This window comes from Ovis canadensis, chromosome 2, assembly GCF_042477335.2.
Source record: "Ovis canadensis isolate MfBH-ARS-UI-01 breed Bighorn chromosome 2, ARS-UI_OviCan_v2, whole genome shotgun sequence".
In the NCBI taxonomy this organism is placed as follows: Eukaryota; Metazoa; Chordata; class Mammalia; order Artiodactyla; family Bovidae; genus Ovis; species Ovis canadensis.
In genome coordinates this window covers 52772169-52789887 of record NC_091246.1, presented here as the reverse complement: position 1 = coordinate 52789887, position 17719 = coordinate 52772169, and the positions used below count along the sequence as shown (strand labels likewise).

General features: G+C 40.7%; 1 protein-coding gene across 1 annotated transcript in view; it reads right to left on the bottom strand.

The window, feature by feature from the left end:
* Positions 1 to 17128, bottom strand: part of GNE (glucosamine (UDP-N-acetyl)-2-epimerase/N-acetylmannosamine kinase) — a 39090-nt gene extending 21962 nt beyond the window's left edge. The window contains exons 1-3 of the mRNA XM_069574077.1: positions 16900 to 17128; positions 8652 to 8854; positions 952 to 1403 (exon numbers count right to left, since the gene is read on the bottom strand). Coding sequence (XP_069430178.1) covers positions 952 to 1403; positions 8652 to 8815 — 616 coding nt within the window. The 5' untranslated portion in view covers positions 8816 to 8854; positions 16900 to 17128. The remainder of the gene's footprint in view (positions 1 to 951; positions 1404 to 8651; positions 8855 to 16899) is intronic.
* Positions 17129 to 17719: the final 591 nt, after the last annotated feature.

The following is a 17719-nucleotide window of genomic DNA, read 5'->3' as shown; positions in this document are numbered from 1 at the left end:
CAGAATGGGCTAAACTATAGAGTAAAAAAAAATCCAATTTCTTTCCTGTTCTAATGTGATCTGGATTTAAAATCTTAAATTATACAACCACTAGATCAATTTACTATTTATTAACTTCATTATTCAACTGATCTACCTTTTCACAGAAAGTCCTAAATACCTAAACAGATAATTAGTTCTGATTTATCCTCAAGATAGTACACTCATTATAAATTAACCAACTGACATTGTTTGCAAACCTTTTTTCTTTGCCTCTGATTAGCAAAAAGTGACTTCCAGGAATCTAGATCATTGATCTGAAGATAAATAAACAACCTTCCTTAAGGCTTATTTACAGGGCTAACAAACTCTAATCGTAGAACTATGACTTCTGCTTTTTAACAATAATCATAATCCCTTATAAGTACTTATGGCTTACTGCTTTCAACATTATCTCATCTGAATATTTCAACAGGCCCATAAGGCATTAAAACTAATTGTTTTCATTGTGCTAAAAAAACAAAGGAAAAAATATACCCATAATTCTACTAACCAGAAGTAAATATTATAAATGGTGTACATACTTACCAACTTTTCTATTATGCTGTTGTTTTTTTATAAAAACAGCATCACATTATACAATTTGTAGCTTCCTTTTTTTCCCTTTTTGATATGTCAGGATCTGTCCCTGTCACTAAGTATTCACCTGCAACATTGTATTTAACAGATGAAAAGCATTCTGTTATATAAAAATAGCAGAGATTTTAAAAATTCAGTCCATTAAGCCCATCTTTTAGAAAAGATGAGTCTCAGAGAGGTGAAGTCATACTACAGGGCAAGATTCATGAACTAAAATTTAGCCTTCTGACTGCTAATGGTACCTTCTCTATACAACAGTTACCAAAAGGACTGAGACATAACCATACTTTGGCACAAAAGCAACCATTAGACTGAATAAAGTCTGGCACACACCTAACCACATCCGAATGATGCTCATGTAGTCCTTGTTCTTAGCAGAGAGCAGCTTGTCGTAGGAAGGGCAGCCTGCCAGCAGGATGCGGTCGTGGTCCTCACACATGGATATCAGGTGTTGCTCTGCACTTCGGGTGCAGCACACGTGATAATGAGCCAGTTTCGTTATGGCGTGTCTGATAGAGTCATCAATGGTCCCACTGACTTCCCCCCCTTCAATGTGAAGGATTCGGATGTTCATCAAGGCAGCAGATGTAGCCAGAGCCAGGGCATCAAACCTGTCTCCATGAACAATCATGATATCAGGCTTCAGGCGATTAAGGACATCTGGTAGCTTCACAAGGGCCAGGCCTACTGACTCCACCATGGCTGCCTCATCTTCCCCTCTGACAATCGTGTGTAACCTGGTGTTAATGTCAAAGTCATCTTGTTCAATCATGCGATACGTGTTTCTAAAGCAGGGAGAAATTAAAATGTGAGAGCATGTTCTTAAATATAGGGCTATAAAAACATCAACATTAACTCTGAAGGGAGAAACATTTCACAAAATTTCCTTGTTAAACTGAAGTATAATTTACACACAAAAATTAAAAGCATAGGCCATAAATATACAGATCACTTGATTACTTTTTCTACACAAACACCCCAGTAGTCACCACCTAGATCAACACCTCCCACACTTTGCAGGTCTCACCCATGCCCAGCTTCAGTGAGCACCCGGAGGGAGAACTTTGGAGGGAGAATGTTTTTATTAGGAAAAAAGAGACTAAATTTTACAGTGATCATGACTTTTTCTTTCCTTTTAAAAATATTATATGCCAACAAAGGTCCATCTAGTCAAGGCTATGGTTCTTCCAGTGGTCATGTATGGATGTGAGCGTTGGACTATAAAGAAAGCTGAGTGCCGAAGAATTGATGCTTTTGAAGTGTGGTGTTGGAGAAGACTCTTTAGAGTCCCTTGGACTGCAAGGAGATCCAACCAGTCCATTCTGAAGGAGATCAGTCCTGAATATTCATTGGAAGGACTGATGCTAAAGCTGAAGCTCCAATACTTTGGCCACCTCATGCGAAGAACAGACTCATTGGAAAAGACCCTGATGCTGGGAAGGATTGGGGGCAGGAGGAGAAGGGGACAACAGAGGATGAGATGGTTGGATGGCATTACTGACTCAATGGACATGAGTAAATTCATGAGTCTACTCAAGAAACATTGAGTTTACTCATTTGAGTAAACTCCAGGAGTTGGCAATGGACAGGGAGGCCTGGCGTGCTGCAGTCCACGGTGTTGCAAAGAGTTGGACACGACTGACGGACTGAACTGAACTGAAAATTATATAAAAATTTTTTTAAAGAAATCATGCTACTTAATAGAAAAAATGTTACTTATAAATGCTCCTAAAAAAGTAGTATGGAACTGGGATACCTGATATGGTACTATATTATCAATTTCTGAATGATGGAAATTATCTCCTGAATTCTTTTCGTATGGTACCATTCATGCAGCATAATTCTGACTAGGGTGAAAAGGTAGGCTTAAATTGGCTGTGAAATGCAGTTTCAGGTCTGTTTCATGCTTCAACAGCAACAGCAATTCTCAATGCTTTAAAGTTTCCTGTTTGTTATGACGAGATTTTAAAAGATCTGACTTTGTTTCTGGAAATATATAAAACATTCCTTAAAAATTAGAAAAATACAGAAAATTATCATGCATAAACCTACCACTCAGCACCATCAGTATTACCATGATTTCTTCCTTTTTTTTTTTTGTTGCCACACCATCGGCATGTGAGATCTTGGTTCCCTGACCAGGAATCAAACCTGCACCCTCTACACGGGAGCATGGAGTCTTAACCTCTGCACCACCAGTGAAGTCCTTCTTTCTAACCACTTTATTCATAATTTTTTCCCATAATATTTTTAAATGGTTGAGAATACATCATAGTACGACTTTGTAATCTATTTAACCCACTTAACACTATGATATTTTCTCAGATTATGAAGGATTTTTTACATACATCATATAGATGGCTTAGCAGTCATTTTATAGATTTCTCTGGATTTTCCTTCAAAAGCTATGACATTGTAAATAAAGAAAATCCTGTGAGAATTCCCATAGGAATTTAATGGGATCTTAAATGTTTGATAGGATTCAAAAGTGAAGGTATCTCTGTAGGAAGTTATTTTTATAGGGTTTGACAATGAACCAAATTTCTTTAATATAGAGCTATTGAGATTTTCTATCTTTTCTGTAGAAAAAAATTCCGTAAGCTGTATTTTTCAAAAGCTTGTCCATTTCATCTAAATTGATTATCAGTTTACTGGCCTAATATCCTCCTTTTATTCTTTTAATGCTGAGATCAGTAGTGACATCCTCTTTGTTATCCTATGTTGGAATTTCTGTGTTACCCCATCCTTGTTCTGCAGAAGCATGCTGATTTTATTATTTTAAACAAATAACTTTTAGCTCAAATAACTTTCTTTATTGTTTAGTCTACTTTTACATTTCATTGATTTTGACTCTATTGGCCCTTGGTCCTCCCTTCTACTTATTTTGGGCTTCATTTTCTTTCTTGTTTATTAAAGTGAAAATGGATCCTTGACTCTAACCTCTTTTTTCACATGGTATTAATATTTAAAATGATAAACTTCCCCATAAGCTCTGATTAATCTATACCCACAAATTTTGATACACTGTATTATTTATTTAGGTCAAAATATTTTCTAATTTCCTTTAGGATTTCTTGTTTGGCCCCTGAGCTTAAAACTCAACAATAAACAACCCAATTTAAAGATGGGTTAAACCAAAGATGATATAAAGATGGCAAATAAGCATATGAAAAGATGCTCCACATCATGTGTCATCAAAGAAACGCAAATTAAAAAGGGATACTGCTACACACCTATTAGAATGGACAAAATCCAGAACACTGACAACACTAAATTCTGGCAACGATAAGGAGCAACAGGAATTCTCATTTACTGTTGGGGGAATACAAAATGATACAGCAGCCATTTTGGAAGACAGTTTGTCAGTTTCTTGCAATACTAAACATACTTTTTTACAAGGAGCAATCATGCTCCTTGATCTACTTAAAGGAGCTGAAAACTTACATTACACAAAAATCTACAAAAATATGCTTTATTCATAACTGCCAATACTTGGAAGCAGTCAAAATATCCTTCAGTAAGAGAAAGCAGAAATAAACTATCATACATCCACACAATGCAATATTATTCAGCACTGAAAAGAAATGACTATCAAGCTATGAAAATACATAAAGGAAACTCAAAAGCATATTACTAAATGAAAGAAGAGGCTACATAATGTAGGATATTCCAACAATATGACATTCTGGAAAAGGCAAAAAATCTATGGAAATGGTAAAAAGATCAGTTACTGCCAGGAAATGGGTTGGGGGGAGAGGAAGGGATGAATGGGTAGAAGAGAAGATCTGGGAGGCAGTGAACAGTGAAATGAGCACTGAAGAATTGATGCTTTTGAACTGTGGTGTTGGAGAAGACTCTTGAGAGTCCCTCGGACTGCAAGGAGATCCAACCAGTCCATCCTAAAGGAAATCAGTCCTGAATATTCATTGGAAGGACGGATGCTGAAGCTGAAACTCCAATACTCTGGCTAGGTGATGCAAAGCACTGACTCATTTGAAAAGACCCTAATGCTGGGAAAGAGTGAAGGCAGGAGGAGAAGGGGATGACAGAGGATGAGATGGTTGGATAGCATCACCGACTCAATGGATATGAGTTTGAGTAAACTCTGGGAGCTGGTGATGGACAAGGAGGACTGGCATGCTGCAGTCCATGGGTTCACAAAGAGTTGGACATGACTGACTGACTGAACTGAACAGTGAGATGACTCTGTGATACTATAATGGTAGATACATGTCAATATACATTTGTCCAAACCCACGGAACTTACCCCACCAAGTTGAACCCAATTAAACTATGACTTTAAGTGATAATGATGTGTCAGTGGAGGTGCATCGTTTGAACAATATGTACTAATGAGGTATGGTAGGGGATGCCGATAGTAGGGGGTGTTATGCCTGTATAGAGGAAGAGAGGTATATGAGTGACTTCTGTACCTTCTGCTCAGTTTTGCCGCAGGACTTAACACTATTCTAAAAATAAATCTATTTTTAAAGGCATTCTTTCTTTTATATATACGCATGTATTTTACCATTTGTAGTTACTCCTTCCTGTAGATGTAAGTTCCCAACAGGTATCATTTCTCTTCAGTTTCAAGAATCTCCCTTAGCATTTTTAGCAGCACATACCGGCTGGTGATAATTTGCTTAGCTTTTCTTGAAAGTATCTTTACTTCAACTTTATTTTTAAAAGGTACTTTCACTGGATAAAAAAATTCTGGGTTAGCAGAGGTTTTTTTCCCCTTTTCTGAGCACATTAAAGATGTTCCATTGTCTTCTGGCCTCCACTGTCAGTGAGTTAATTATTCTTATCATTAGTTCCCCTGTAAGAAATATAATTTTTGGTCTTGTTGCTTTCAAGATTTTCTTGTCTTCAGCAAACTGACTATGCTATGTCTACATGTAGTTTTCTTTGTATTTATTTACTAAGAGTTGTTGACCTTTTTGTATATGTACATCAATGTTGGGTTTTTCTGGGTTTGTTTTTTTTTTTTCTAATAGTAAATTTGGAAACCTCTGGCAGGTATGTCTTCTAAGATTGCAACACAGCTTTAATTCTGAGACTGTCCTGCCTACAGAATGTTCATACATAACCATCTGAATCAGGAACCATAATCAAAATCCCTTTGAAATAAAGCACAAAACTAGAAATCAATTACGAGAAAAGAGGGAAAAAAATGATTTCATGGATACTAAATGACATGCTAGTAAAAAAGGGGGGGGGGTGAGTGAGAAAATCGAAACAGAATTTAAAAATACCTTGAGACAAATGACAATGAAAACACAACTATACAAATGTCTATGCGATGCAGCAAAAGTAATTCTTAGAGGAAAGTTCATACAATACAGGGCTTCCTCAAAAAAAAAAGAAAAAGCTCAAACAAACAACCTAACCTACCACCTAAAATAATCAGAAAAAGAACAAACAAAACCTAAAGTCAGAAGAAGGAAATAAAATATAAATTTATCAGAGAGGGAATAAAATAGAGATTTTAAAAAACAATAGAAAAAAAAAATCAGTAAAACCAAGAGCTGATTCTTTGAAAGGGCAAACAAAACTGACAAACCTTTAGCCAGGCTCACCAAAAAGAAAGACAGGAACTCAAATTTTTGAAAAATTAGAAATATAAAAGGAGAAATCTCAACTGATACCACAAAATACAAAAACCCCTAAGAGAATACTATGAACAATTATATGCCAACAAATTTGACAACTCAGAAGAAATGGGCAACTTTCTAGAAACAGATAAAACATACAGCCCACCAAAACTGAATCAAGAAGAAATAGGTAATTCAGGGAATTTCTGGGCAGTCAAGTGGTTAGAACTTGGTGCTTTCACTGCTGAGGGTCAGGATTCAATCCCTAGTCAGGGATTAAGCCCACCCGGTGTGGTCAAATTAATAAATGAAATGAAATATGGCACAAATGAACCTATCTACAAAAACCAGACTCACAGACATTCAGAATAGACTTGTTACCAGCGCGATCAGGGAAGGGAGAGGGATGGACTGGGAGGTTGGGGTTAGCAAATGCAAACTACTGCATTTAGAATGGATAAACAACAAGATCCTACTGTATATATAGCACAGGGAACGAAATCCAATTTCCTGGGATAATGGAAAAGAATACAAAAAAGAATGTATATGTGCATATAACTGAGTCACTTTGCTATATAGCAGAAATTAGCACAACATTGTAACCAACTATACTTCAAAAAACAAAAAAACCTATAACACCAATCTGAAAAAAAAAATGTGCTGAATAAATGAACCAATGAATTCCTAAGGAGTCTGTTATTCATTTGAATTGTTTTGCCCAATTCTTAAGAGTATAAAAATGATGTTTTTTTAAAAAAATTCAACTGGTTGAGGTAGAAAGGTAGCTGATTGGCTCTGTTGATCTAATGTCTTCTTTTCTCCTAAGTCTCGCTTGTGCATTAGTTTCTGGCTGTGCGGGGCCTTCGTTGCTGTGTGGGCTCTCCTCTAGCTGCCGTGCTCAGGCTTCTCTCACTGGTGGCTTCTCCTGTTGTGGAGCGTGGGCTCCGGGGCGCTCGGGCTTCAGTAGTCGCAGCGCGAGGGTTCAGTAGTTGCAGTTCCCCGGCTCTAAGCACAGGCTCAACAGTTGTGGCACAAAGGCTTAGCTGCTCCATGGCAGGTGGGATCTTCCCTGACCAGGGATCAAACCCACCTCTCCTGCAGCGGCAGGTGAATTCTTTACCACTGAGACACCAGGGAAGCCCTAACGTCTTCTTAAATAATACAATCCCATGGTTTAAAACGCAAGATACAAAAGGTTATAAGTGAAAAGGCTACTTCTCACTTTTGTTTTCCAGTCATCCAGTGCTTCTCCCCATAAGCAACCAGTTTCTTGTGTGAGAACACACTACAGACAAGTATTTCCAGTACCAGTCAAGTTTCCATTTTAACAGTCTCACCTGACAAACACTACTTTCCCCCTTAATTACTGTGGCAGGCAGGTAAGAACCCTACCACCATCTCTCTGAAAGCCCCTCCCCTACCAGTCTTCTGCCAAACTTTTCTCAAAGAAGCAAAAGAACACACTTAGATTTTTACCTCAGTTTGTAACTAAAACTCCTTTACTTTGTCCAATTTCTGTTCAATAATGTAAGAACACTCAAGCGGATTTTCTTAGATAGCCAAAATTCATTTCACATTTTAAAAATCTATGCACTTTTAAGCATAAGTTTCTTCTCTAGTCTTTAAAAGTGTTTTCTTATCTCAAATTGCCAAATTTGTTTTTGGAAGCATGTTTTTGTTTTTGCTGTCATTATCTTATTGTTAAAGGACAGTCTGAAAAAGACAATTTTACCTTAACACAAGCTTCTTTCATATTGTATTTTTTACCTTCTTCAGAGGCTGCATTAATGTTTTCATGCCACAAGGGTGCACTAAAGCCACTTTATTATTAACACATAACAAAATGAATGTTCCATCTTTGGTATATACGTTCTTTCTGTCCCTCAAAGATTTCCCAAGTTTCATCTTTAATATTTAGACTGTGATCAATAACAAACCTAATGTCATCAAAATAAGTATCAATGGTAATGGTAATTCTACTTTATCTTATAGATTAGATTTTTAAAATCTTGTTCAGTGTCTACTACTGTATACAGTTTTTTCATGTAGGATTAGCATTAGAACTCACAAAACAGATTATATAGAATCACATTACAGTCATACAGTATACATTTATAAATGGAATTTCTGAATGTAGTAGCAAATAATAGTAATAATAATGGCTGTAATTTACCAAGCATCTAATAGGCAGCATCCCTATATAGACATTTTATGTCACTATCTCCATTCCTCACAGTAACCTGCAATACAAGTTTCCACTTCGTTTCATAACTGAGGAACCTGAAGCTCAGAAGTGCTAGGCAACTTCTCCAAGACCACCTAAAAACTAAGTGGTAGAACTGGCATTTGAAGCTGGGTCCACATGGCTCCAGGACCCAAGTTCTCAGTAGTACACCACGTTGCAATGAAGAATATCATAAGAAAACGCTTTCATCTTACCCATAGTCATCTATCAGGTGAGAGCCAAGTACCACCACGTCAAGTTCAAAGAACTCAGGTTCCATTTTAATGCCAAACATGATGGGGGCAAGTTTAGAATAATCAGCACGGTTGCAAGTGGCAACACAAACCCGAAGCTTCCGGTTATTCTCTTTCTTCTCCATGATTTGTTTTCTTTTTGAGAGGTTCTGAAAATAGAGTTCCTGAAGTTGCAAAAATAAAAATTAATATCCTGTGATAAGCCATAATGGAAGAAAATATGAAAAGAACATATGTATGTATAACTGAGTCACTTTGCTGTACAACAGTAATTAACATTATAGTTCAACTATACTTCAATAATAAGACATTACAGAGAAAAAAAGTTTATTTATAATCAGAATGATAGATCCAAGATATAAACATAAAATTTTGCAGTCTTAAATCTTTAACCATCATTAAATATAGTGATAAAGGGAGGGACTTTTAAACCTGAACCATTCCTTCAGAAGAATACCCAATGGCAGCCCCCAAAGTATGTTTCATGACCAGAATCTATCATCCTAATGTAGACAAGTTGGGAAGAAAGTTTAGATATTTTGAAAGACAAGCACTGCAGATGTGCATAGTTCTGTTATCAATCCAGACTTGGTTAAGTGCTCCCAGTCCAGATGATCCACTAACAAATGATGTGGCGGAACAGCGGAGGACCGGCGGAGCCCCAGCCATAGAAACAGCTGAAGCAGGGACTAGGCTGTCTGCCCCAGATAATATTCAAATCCCTCGATCATCAAGTACGCATCACTTCCCCTGTTCTGCCAAGACTTCTTCCTTTTTTGTTTGCATTTAATGGATAAAGTCTTAGAAACATTACAGAATAAAAGCCCAGACACTGCCAGTCCTTTGCTGATTAAACGCACATTAGCAAATTTATGTCTTGTCCTCATTCACTGTTGTAAATTAGCATGAGCAGAGGCTAGAAATATCATCTGGATTGTGGTGAAACGTTTAAAAGTAATAGCCTCTTTCTGCTTTTATTCATTTTCCCCATCATGGTTTAAGTGTAAAGCTCCTGGAGAAGCAAGTGGCAACCCACTCCAGCATTCCTGCCTGGAAGTCCCACGGACAGAGGAGCCTGGTGGACTACAGTCCACGGGGTCGGAAGAGTCAAACACAACTTGGTGACTGAACCACCACCACTGTGAATGAAGGTAGTCGTCAGGGTTAGTTGCAGGGTGTGACTGTATCTCTTTCTCTTCTTCTTTTTTTTTTTGTGAGGGAAAGATAGTTTTAGTTTAATTTTATGGGCTCCTTTCCCCCCTTTTATGGTCATCTAATTGCACTGGTTAAAAGCAACTAATCAGTTCTTTAGAATATGGTCTCTAATCAAGTCTAACTTTATTTAGACACTATAGCTGGACAAGCTTGATTGAACCAAAATGGGAACATTAAACAAACTCACTAACAACACTGTGATTTAACTGTCAAGTGTAGAATTCTCCCTTTAAGCAAAAGCTTGTGACCATTTTGTATGGTTTGTCTGGAAATTTTTGTAAATCTTACATTTTAGTAAAATATTGTTTGTTACTTAAAAAGAGAGTAACAAATCAACTCTCATTTAAAAAGTAAGCAAACATCAGCTCTTTATTATTAATTAAAAATTACTTGCCATTCCTCACAATTAATCCCAACATACCAGACTAAAGCAAAAGTTTGGTTGAGAGCCACTGATCTAGTTCAGCTTCCCCACTTAGAGAAAGAGAAAGACAAGCCTTGGGGGAAGAAATTACTTCCCCAAGATTCAAGATCACATCCTATAACAAATGAGTTACTCACTCTCACACTACACACAAAGCACTGTGATTAGTGCTGAGGAAAAGATGAGTAAGATGAAACAAAACCCCCTACCTTCAAGGCCTCATTCACATCCTTAGCCAGTGTCTACAAACTTGACAACTCCAAATGCCTACCAGCTATCTCCTGCCCCACAGGCCCCTCAAAGTCACTGTCCCAAATGAACTCATTTTCTTTTCCAAACCTGTTCCTCCTTCCTATTCTCTAACTGCGTTATGAACTCCCATTCATCGAAATGCCTTGACATCCTTGTGTTCTCTGTTCCTCACCCTGTACTTCCTCAGCCCTGTCAATACTACCTTCTGAATATCTTTCAAATCTATCTCCTCTCTATCCCCCTCAACCAGGACATCTCCTAGTCCAATACCTGACCTCAGGTCAGAACTATTCTAACAGCTGTCAAAGTGGATTGTTGTTTAGTCTAAGTTGTGTCCGACTCTTTTGTGACCCTATGCACTGTAGCCTGCCAGGCTCCTCTGCCCCTGGGATTCTCCAGGCAAGAATACTGGAGTGGGTTGCCATTTCCTTCTCCAGGCAACCACCTCAACCCAGGGATCAAACACGAGACTCCTGCTTGGCAGGTGGATTCTTTACCACTGAGCTACCTACTACTGCTCAACTCTTCTGCACCCCTATCCCCCACCATCCTGTACTCTCTGTTCAAAAAGTAAAAACCAGGGACAAGGTGTAAGAGTTATGTTTCATGGAGTTTTTAACACTTCCTTATATCAATGTAAAGTTTAACTTCATGGACTAATCTCAATGCTTAGGTCTCAGGAAGTGTATCGACATTTAGAATTTGTGATCAGGAATCCAGAGAAGCTTGAGTAAGGGTGCCACTAAAAGGGGAGCTACCTTTTCAATCAAGGTAGACCCAGACTTGGTGGAAATGCTGCCAGTAACCTTCTGCTGTTGATACCTCATCTCTCTTATGCTGGAACTTCTATAATCACACAAACTGCCCATCATTAGGCCCACTCAGAATTTATAGTCTCCAGTAAGAACTAATCCCACCCAATGGAAAGCATTTATAAGATCGTGTAATGAACATTCTGTCAAGAGAGTTGTATTTGTAAGGTCTAAGCACTAGCTATGGCTCAGACGGTAAAGAATCTGCCTACAATGAAGGAGACCAGGCTTCAATTCCTGACTAGGGAAGATCCTCTGGAAAAGGGAATGGCTACCCACTCCAGTTTTCTTGCCTGAAGAATCCCATGGATAGAGCAGCCTGGTGGGCTACAGTCCATGGTGTCACAAAGAGTCAGACACAACTGAGCGACTAACACTTTCACATTTTCTTTGCCCACAAGCACTACCTAACCAAAGAGACAAAGATATTTTTCCAAAACCAGCTGGCCTAAGTGTTCTGGTACGTAAATCTTCTTCCACTCATTAAAATTGAGCTGAATAAATTGCTGATGATATTTAATTTGCTAGGTGAGGCAAAGCAAATGGATTTTGTTACTGACCAAATGGTTGGTAAATTTGTATTTATTTTAGAATAGTAAACTTTCTATCCTGCAATTCTAAATCACTTAGTGCTTACCAGGTAATTCAAAGGTTATTCTACCAAAAGTGAAAGTAGCCATATTACACAAACTATGAAAAATACAATAATGTTACTAAGACCAAAAGGTTTTTTAAAGAAAAAAGCTAAATCTTTTTTTAAAAAAGTGTAATAATGGTAAAAGTCCTTTTTTAAGGGGAGAATTCTTTTTAAAAAAGTTTTAATTTAATTAACTTTTGATTAGATAGTACATTCACACAGTTTAAAACTGAAAAGGCACAAGAGGCTCTAAAAGTCTTCTCATCTGTGTCCTCAGACGTGGAGTTCTCCCTGGGTGCTTAGAGTTGCTAGTCACTTATCCATCCTCCTACATAAACTATATATACAAAAAATACACATATATTTCTTCACATATATAAATACAAATATATTTTATAAATATATAGAGTGTATTACGCAATTAGCAATATATTCTACAAACTACTGTCACATACCTTGCTTTTTAATTGTTCTTAATTACGTTTCTGAATCAAGTGGTAAAATGGGAAAGTTTAAAGACATTGTTGTTGTAGTGTTTTAGTCACTAAGTCATGTCCCACTCTTTGGTGACTCCCATGGACTGTAGCCGCCAGGCTCCTCTGTCCACAGGATTTCCCAGACAAGAACACTGGAATGGGTTGCCGTTTCCTTCTCCAGGGAATCTTCCTGACCCAGGGGTCAAACTCACATCTCCTGTATCGGCAGAGGGATTCTTTAACCACTGAGCCACCAGGGAAGCCCTTAAAGGCATTCAGTTCAGTTCTGTTCAGTTGCTCAGTCATGTCCGACTCTTTGCGACCCCATGAATCGCAGCACGCCAGGCCTCCCTGTCCATCACCAACTCCCAGAGTTCACCTAAACTCACGTCCATCGAGTCGGTAATGCCATCCAGCCATCTCATCCTCTGTCGTCCCCTTCTCCTCCCGCCCCCAATCCTTCCCAGCATCAGAGTCTTTTCCAATGAGTTAAGTCTTCGCATGAGGTGGCCAAAGTATTGGAGTTTCAGCTTTAGCATCAGGCCTTCCAAAGAACACCCAGGGCTGATCTCCTTTAGGATGGACTGGTTGGATCTCCTTGCAGTCCAAGGGACTCTCAAGAGTCTTCTCCAACACCACAGTTCAAAAGCATCAATTCTTCGGTGCTCAGCTTTCTTCACAGTCCAACTCTCACATCCATACCTGACTACTGGAAAAACCATAGCCTTGAATAGATGGACCTCTGTTGACAAAGTAATGTCTCTGCTTTTGAATATGCTGTCTAGGTTGGTCATAACTTTCCTTCCAAGAAGTAAGCGTCTTTTAATTTCATGGCTGCAATCACAATCTGCAGTGATTTTGGAGCCCAAAAAAATAAACTCTGACACTGTTTCCACTGTTTCCCCATCTATTTCCCATGAAGTGATGGGACCAGATGCCATGATCTTCATTTTCTGAATGTTGAGCTTTAAGCCAACTTTTTCACTCTCCTCTTTCACTTTCATCAAGAGGCTTGTTAGTTCCTCTTCACTTTCTGCCATGAGGGTGGTGTCATCTGCATATCTGAGGTTATTGATATTTCTCCCGGCAATCTTGATTCCAGCTTGTGCTTCTTCCAGCCCAGCGTTTCTCATGATGTACTCTGCATATAAGTTAAATAAGCAGGGTGACAATGTACAGCCTTGACGTACTCCTTTTTCTATTTGGAACCAGTCTGTTGTTCCATGTCCAGTTCTAACTGTTCCTTCCTGACCTGCATATAGGTTTCTCAAGAGGCAGGTCAGAGATATGAAATCTAAAAGTGCAAGTCTGGGCTTCCCTGGTGGCTCAATGATAAAGGATCTGCCTGCCCATGCGGGAGATGCGGGTTTGATCCCTGGTCTGGGAAGATCCCACATGCTGCAGAGCAACTAAGCCTGTGGACTACAACTATGCTCTAGAGCCTGGGAACCTATGCTCTAGAGCCTGGGAACCGCAACTACGGAGCCCATGTGCCACAAATACTGAAGCCCACGTCCCACAGAGCCAGTGCTCCACAAGAAGAGAAGCCACCACAATGAGAAGCCTGCACACCCCAAGTGGACAGTAGCCCCCACTCTTCACACCTAGAGAAAAGCCTGCACAGCAGTGGAGATCCAGCACAGCCAAAATAAATAAATAAAACTGTATTTTTTACACTGCAATTTTGAAAATTGCTGGCCATCAACTTTTCAAATATATGAGAGCCCTGAGAGTGAAAGTGTCACAAACAGATATTGAGAACTGACTCTGTGCAGAGCAATGGAAAGCAGAGATGCAGAGCCGAGGAAGATCTCACCTCTAGTTTTTAGGAGTTTAGAATCCAGTACATGCCACCAAGCCACATTAATAGATCACCTTCCCAACAGAAGCACGAGGAACAAAAGTAACAAATTTTCTTTCACTGCCCAGTATAATTATTATTTGTTCTGGATAAAATGTCATGTCCAAGCATCCATTTTTACACTAAGAACTGTGATCAGAGTCTCCATGATGAGTATGAAATGAATAAATGTGACATAATGGACTTAGACTATACCAGGAGTTTTTAAGTTGCATAAAGTGCAATGTAAAACAAGATAAAACTTTTTTACTTACACAGTGGACTCCCAGAGAGTAATGAAAACAAATGGACTACATTGAAATGTGTCAATATTAATAAACGTCTAAAATATGTTAAATGAAAACAGCATATTCTAAAAAAAGATACAATAGGGCACCATCTAAAAATATGTAAAACATTACTATATGTTGTTTACTGATTTATAGTAAACTTATACAGCAACTCAAGAAAGTAGTTACCTCTGAAGGAGGAGGGAAGGGAAAGGAAAAGAGGGCTTAGAGGGTTTCTGTTGTCTATGTAAACATTTTTTAAAAAATCGTTTAAGTAGAGATCTGAAACAAACATGGTAACATATTAATATGTGTTAAATCTGGAGGATTGGTAGAGGGTGTCATGTTGTCTTCTGTCCTTTTCAGCATATATAAAATATTGTATGGAAAACGAGAAATCTTTTAAATGATCAACAAAGATGCACTGTCCACAGTCCTTAAAGCCTAAAGCTCAGAAAGCAGATGGACTGGATATTTACATTCATTTCACTCAATTCCATGAGAGTAACCAGAGCCACTAAAACATAGATACTGGTATGAAAATAAGCCTTCACCTCGAACTCACTGGCAATCTGAGAAACCTACATTCTCTCAAGACTATTACAAATACTGACAAAAAGGTGAGTGACCCCTTCCAGGGAAATAAATACTGTGGTCCCATTCAACTATGGAAAAAGACACTTGGCTCAAGCAGTTTCTGAGCAGAAGTGAAGTGAAAGTTGCTCAGTTGAGTAACTTTTCGAACCCATGGACTTTGCAACCCCATGGACTATAGTCCATGGAATTCTCCAGGCCAGAATCCTGGAGTGGGTAGCCTTTCCCTTCTCCAGGGGATTTTCCCAACCCAGGGATCAAACCCAGATCTCCCACATTGTAGGCAGATTCTTTCTTTACCAGCTGAGCCACAAGGGAAGCCCTTCTGAGTAGAAGACACCATCAAAGTAAACAATTGCCAAGCACATGTTAAGAGCTTTACAAGCATTAATTCACTTCATCCTCACAGCCCTATCTTATCAGCCCTGTTTTACAAACGGGCATACCTCAGTGAAAACCAATTTAACTTTCCCCAAATCATAGCTGCTGCTGCTGCTATCGCTTCAGTCGTGTCCGACTCTGTGCGACCCCATAGACGGCAGCCCACCAGGCTCCCCCGACCCTGGGATTCTCCAGGCAAGAACACTGGAGTGGGATGCCATTTCCTTCTCCGGGGCATGAAAAGTGAAAGTGAAGTCGCTCAGTCGTGTCTGACGTTCGCGACCCCATGGACTGCAGCCTCCCAGGCTCCTCTGTCCATGGGATTTTCCAGGCAAGAGTACTGGAGTGGGGAGCCATTGGCTAATAACTGCCAAAACCAAACACCAAATCAGCATTCAAGATAGTGCTCATATCCAGTGTTTGCCTGCCTGTTCATTTCATAAGCACTCATGAGTGAGAACCTTCCTGCCAGGCACCGCGGCAGTGAAGGGCACATATGATGAATCCCTCTCTTCCCTCAGTGCAGACCGGATGAGGCTCACAAGAATCAGGAGAGGTCTATCGAAAGTGGTCTGAAATTCAGAACACTATCTTGAGCTACACTCGGGTGTGACTCCTTCCAGAGCTTCCACAGTCGACTCGAACAGTTATCTCTAAATGCCAAGCTGTACCCTACGACACTTCTCCATAAAAAAAAAAAAAAAAACTTTCGTGCTCTAACAATTTTACAAGTGTTGTGCTGCGGCGCGCGGTGGGGGCGTGGGGGGGCGGGATAGTGAAATAAATACATATCAAGCTTCCAGGGAAGCTCAGACTCAGAGTACAGTCAGGGTTAGGCGCAGACCTTCAAGATCATCTTTCGTCAGACACTTTACATCCCAGGGCCACTCATCTTCACGGAGCTCCCTGCCTTCTCCTGCACATCTCTGTGAGCGGCTGCTCGCTGTCTTTCAGGATAGCCGGAGGAACAGAGTGCAGCCGGCCTTCCTCTGAGACCCCGAGCCCCACTCCGGGGTTACTCACCCGGGGTCCGCACTCAAAACTGCTGCACCAGCCAACGGCTGAGCCCACAACTGGACTAAGGAGCGGCCCTGACGTGCAGGCCCACGGGAGACAGCCAGGCCCGGGCCGGGTGCGGACCTGCGGCGTGATGAGTGCGGAGCCGCCGGCCGGGGATCTGAGGCCTCCGGGTGGAGGCCGAAAGAGAAAGGCCCTGGGGGCCGACAGGTGGCGTTCCCCGAGCCCGCGTCCCCCTTCCCCGAGTCCCTGGCGGGCACGCAGGTCTCACCAGTAGCGGGTCCGCTGTTTCTCCCGCGTCGCCGCAGTCAGACCTCGCGGGTGAGAACGGAGGGCCGATCCGGAACGTAGGCCGGCGCGAGACCGCCCCTTCGGCTTCCGCCACCCTGCACCGCGAGCGATGACTCGCCTCGACCGGCTCCTAGCGCACCCGCGCGCCCTGCACACCCACCCGAGCGCCAAATCGGCCGACGCGCCCTACGTCAGCGGCGAGGAATTCTGCGATTGGCTGAGCGAGGAGGACAGGCCGGGGCGGCGCCTTCCGTGAACGTGGCGTAGCCCCCAGGCGACCAGCTCTTGTTCTCAGCCGGTGTTCCCGCCCCTGGACAGCTTCTCCGCCTGTCAAGTGAAAGTTCGGAACCCGAGCGCCTTACGGGTAGTTGTTTTGGCCTTGCGCCCTAGAGGCAATGTCTCAGGCCTTCTCACGCAGTCATTTCATAGGCAGGACCAAAACAATACGGTCGTGTGGCGGTCCACCCAGAGCTCTCTCCCGAGTGAAGCCGTGCCCCTCCAGAACCGCGTCTACTAGAAGGATCTGTGGATGCTGATGACCAAGGCGAGGCGGAGACCTGCTGATCCTTATGATGCGCGGAACCCCCAGGCCGTCCTGCCCCAGACACTTACAGAGAGGAACACAGAGGTGGCAGAGAAAGTGGCGGGAAAGGCCTCACACAGCTCCTGATGAACAGTTTCTAATGATTGTTTCAAATTCCTTAGTCACCACTGACAAGCTTTGAGTTGGTGATACAGTATATTAAAATATTTTTACAGCTAGTAAATAACTTACCGCAAGTGAAACTATTTAAACAGCC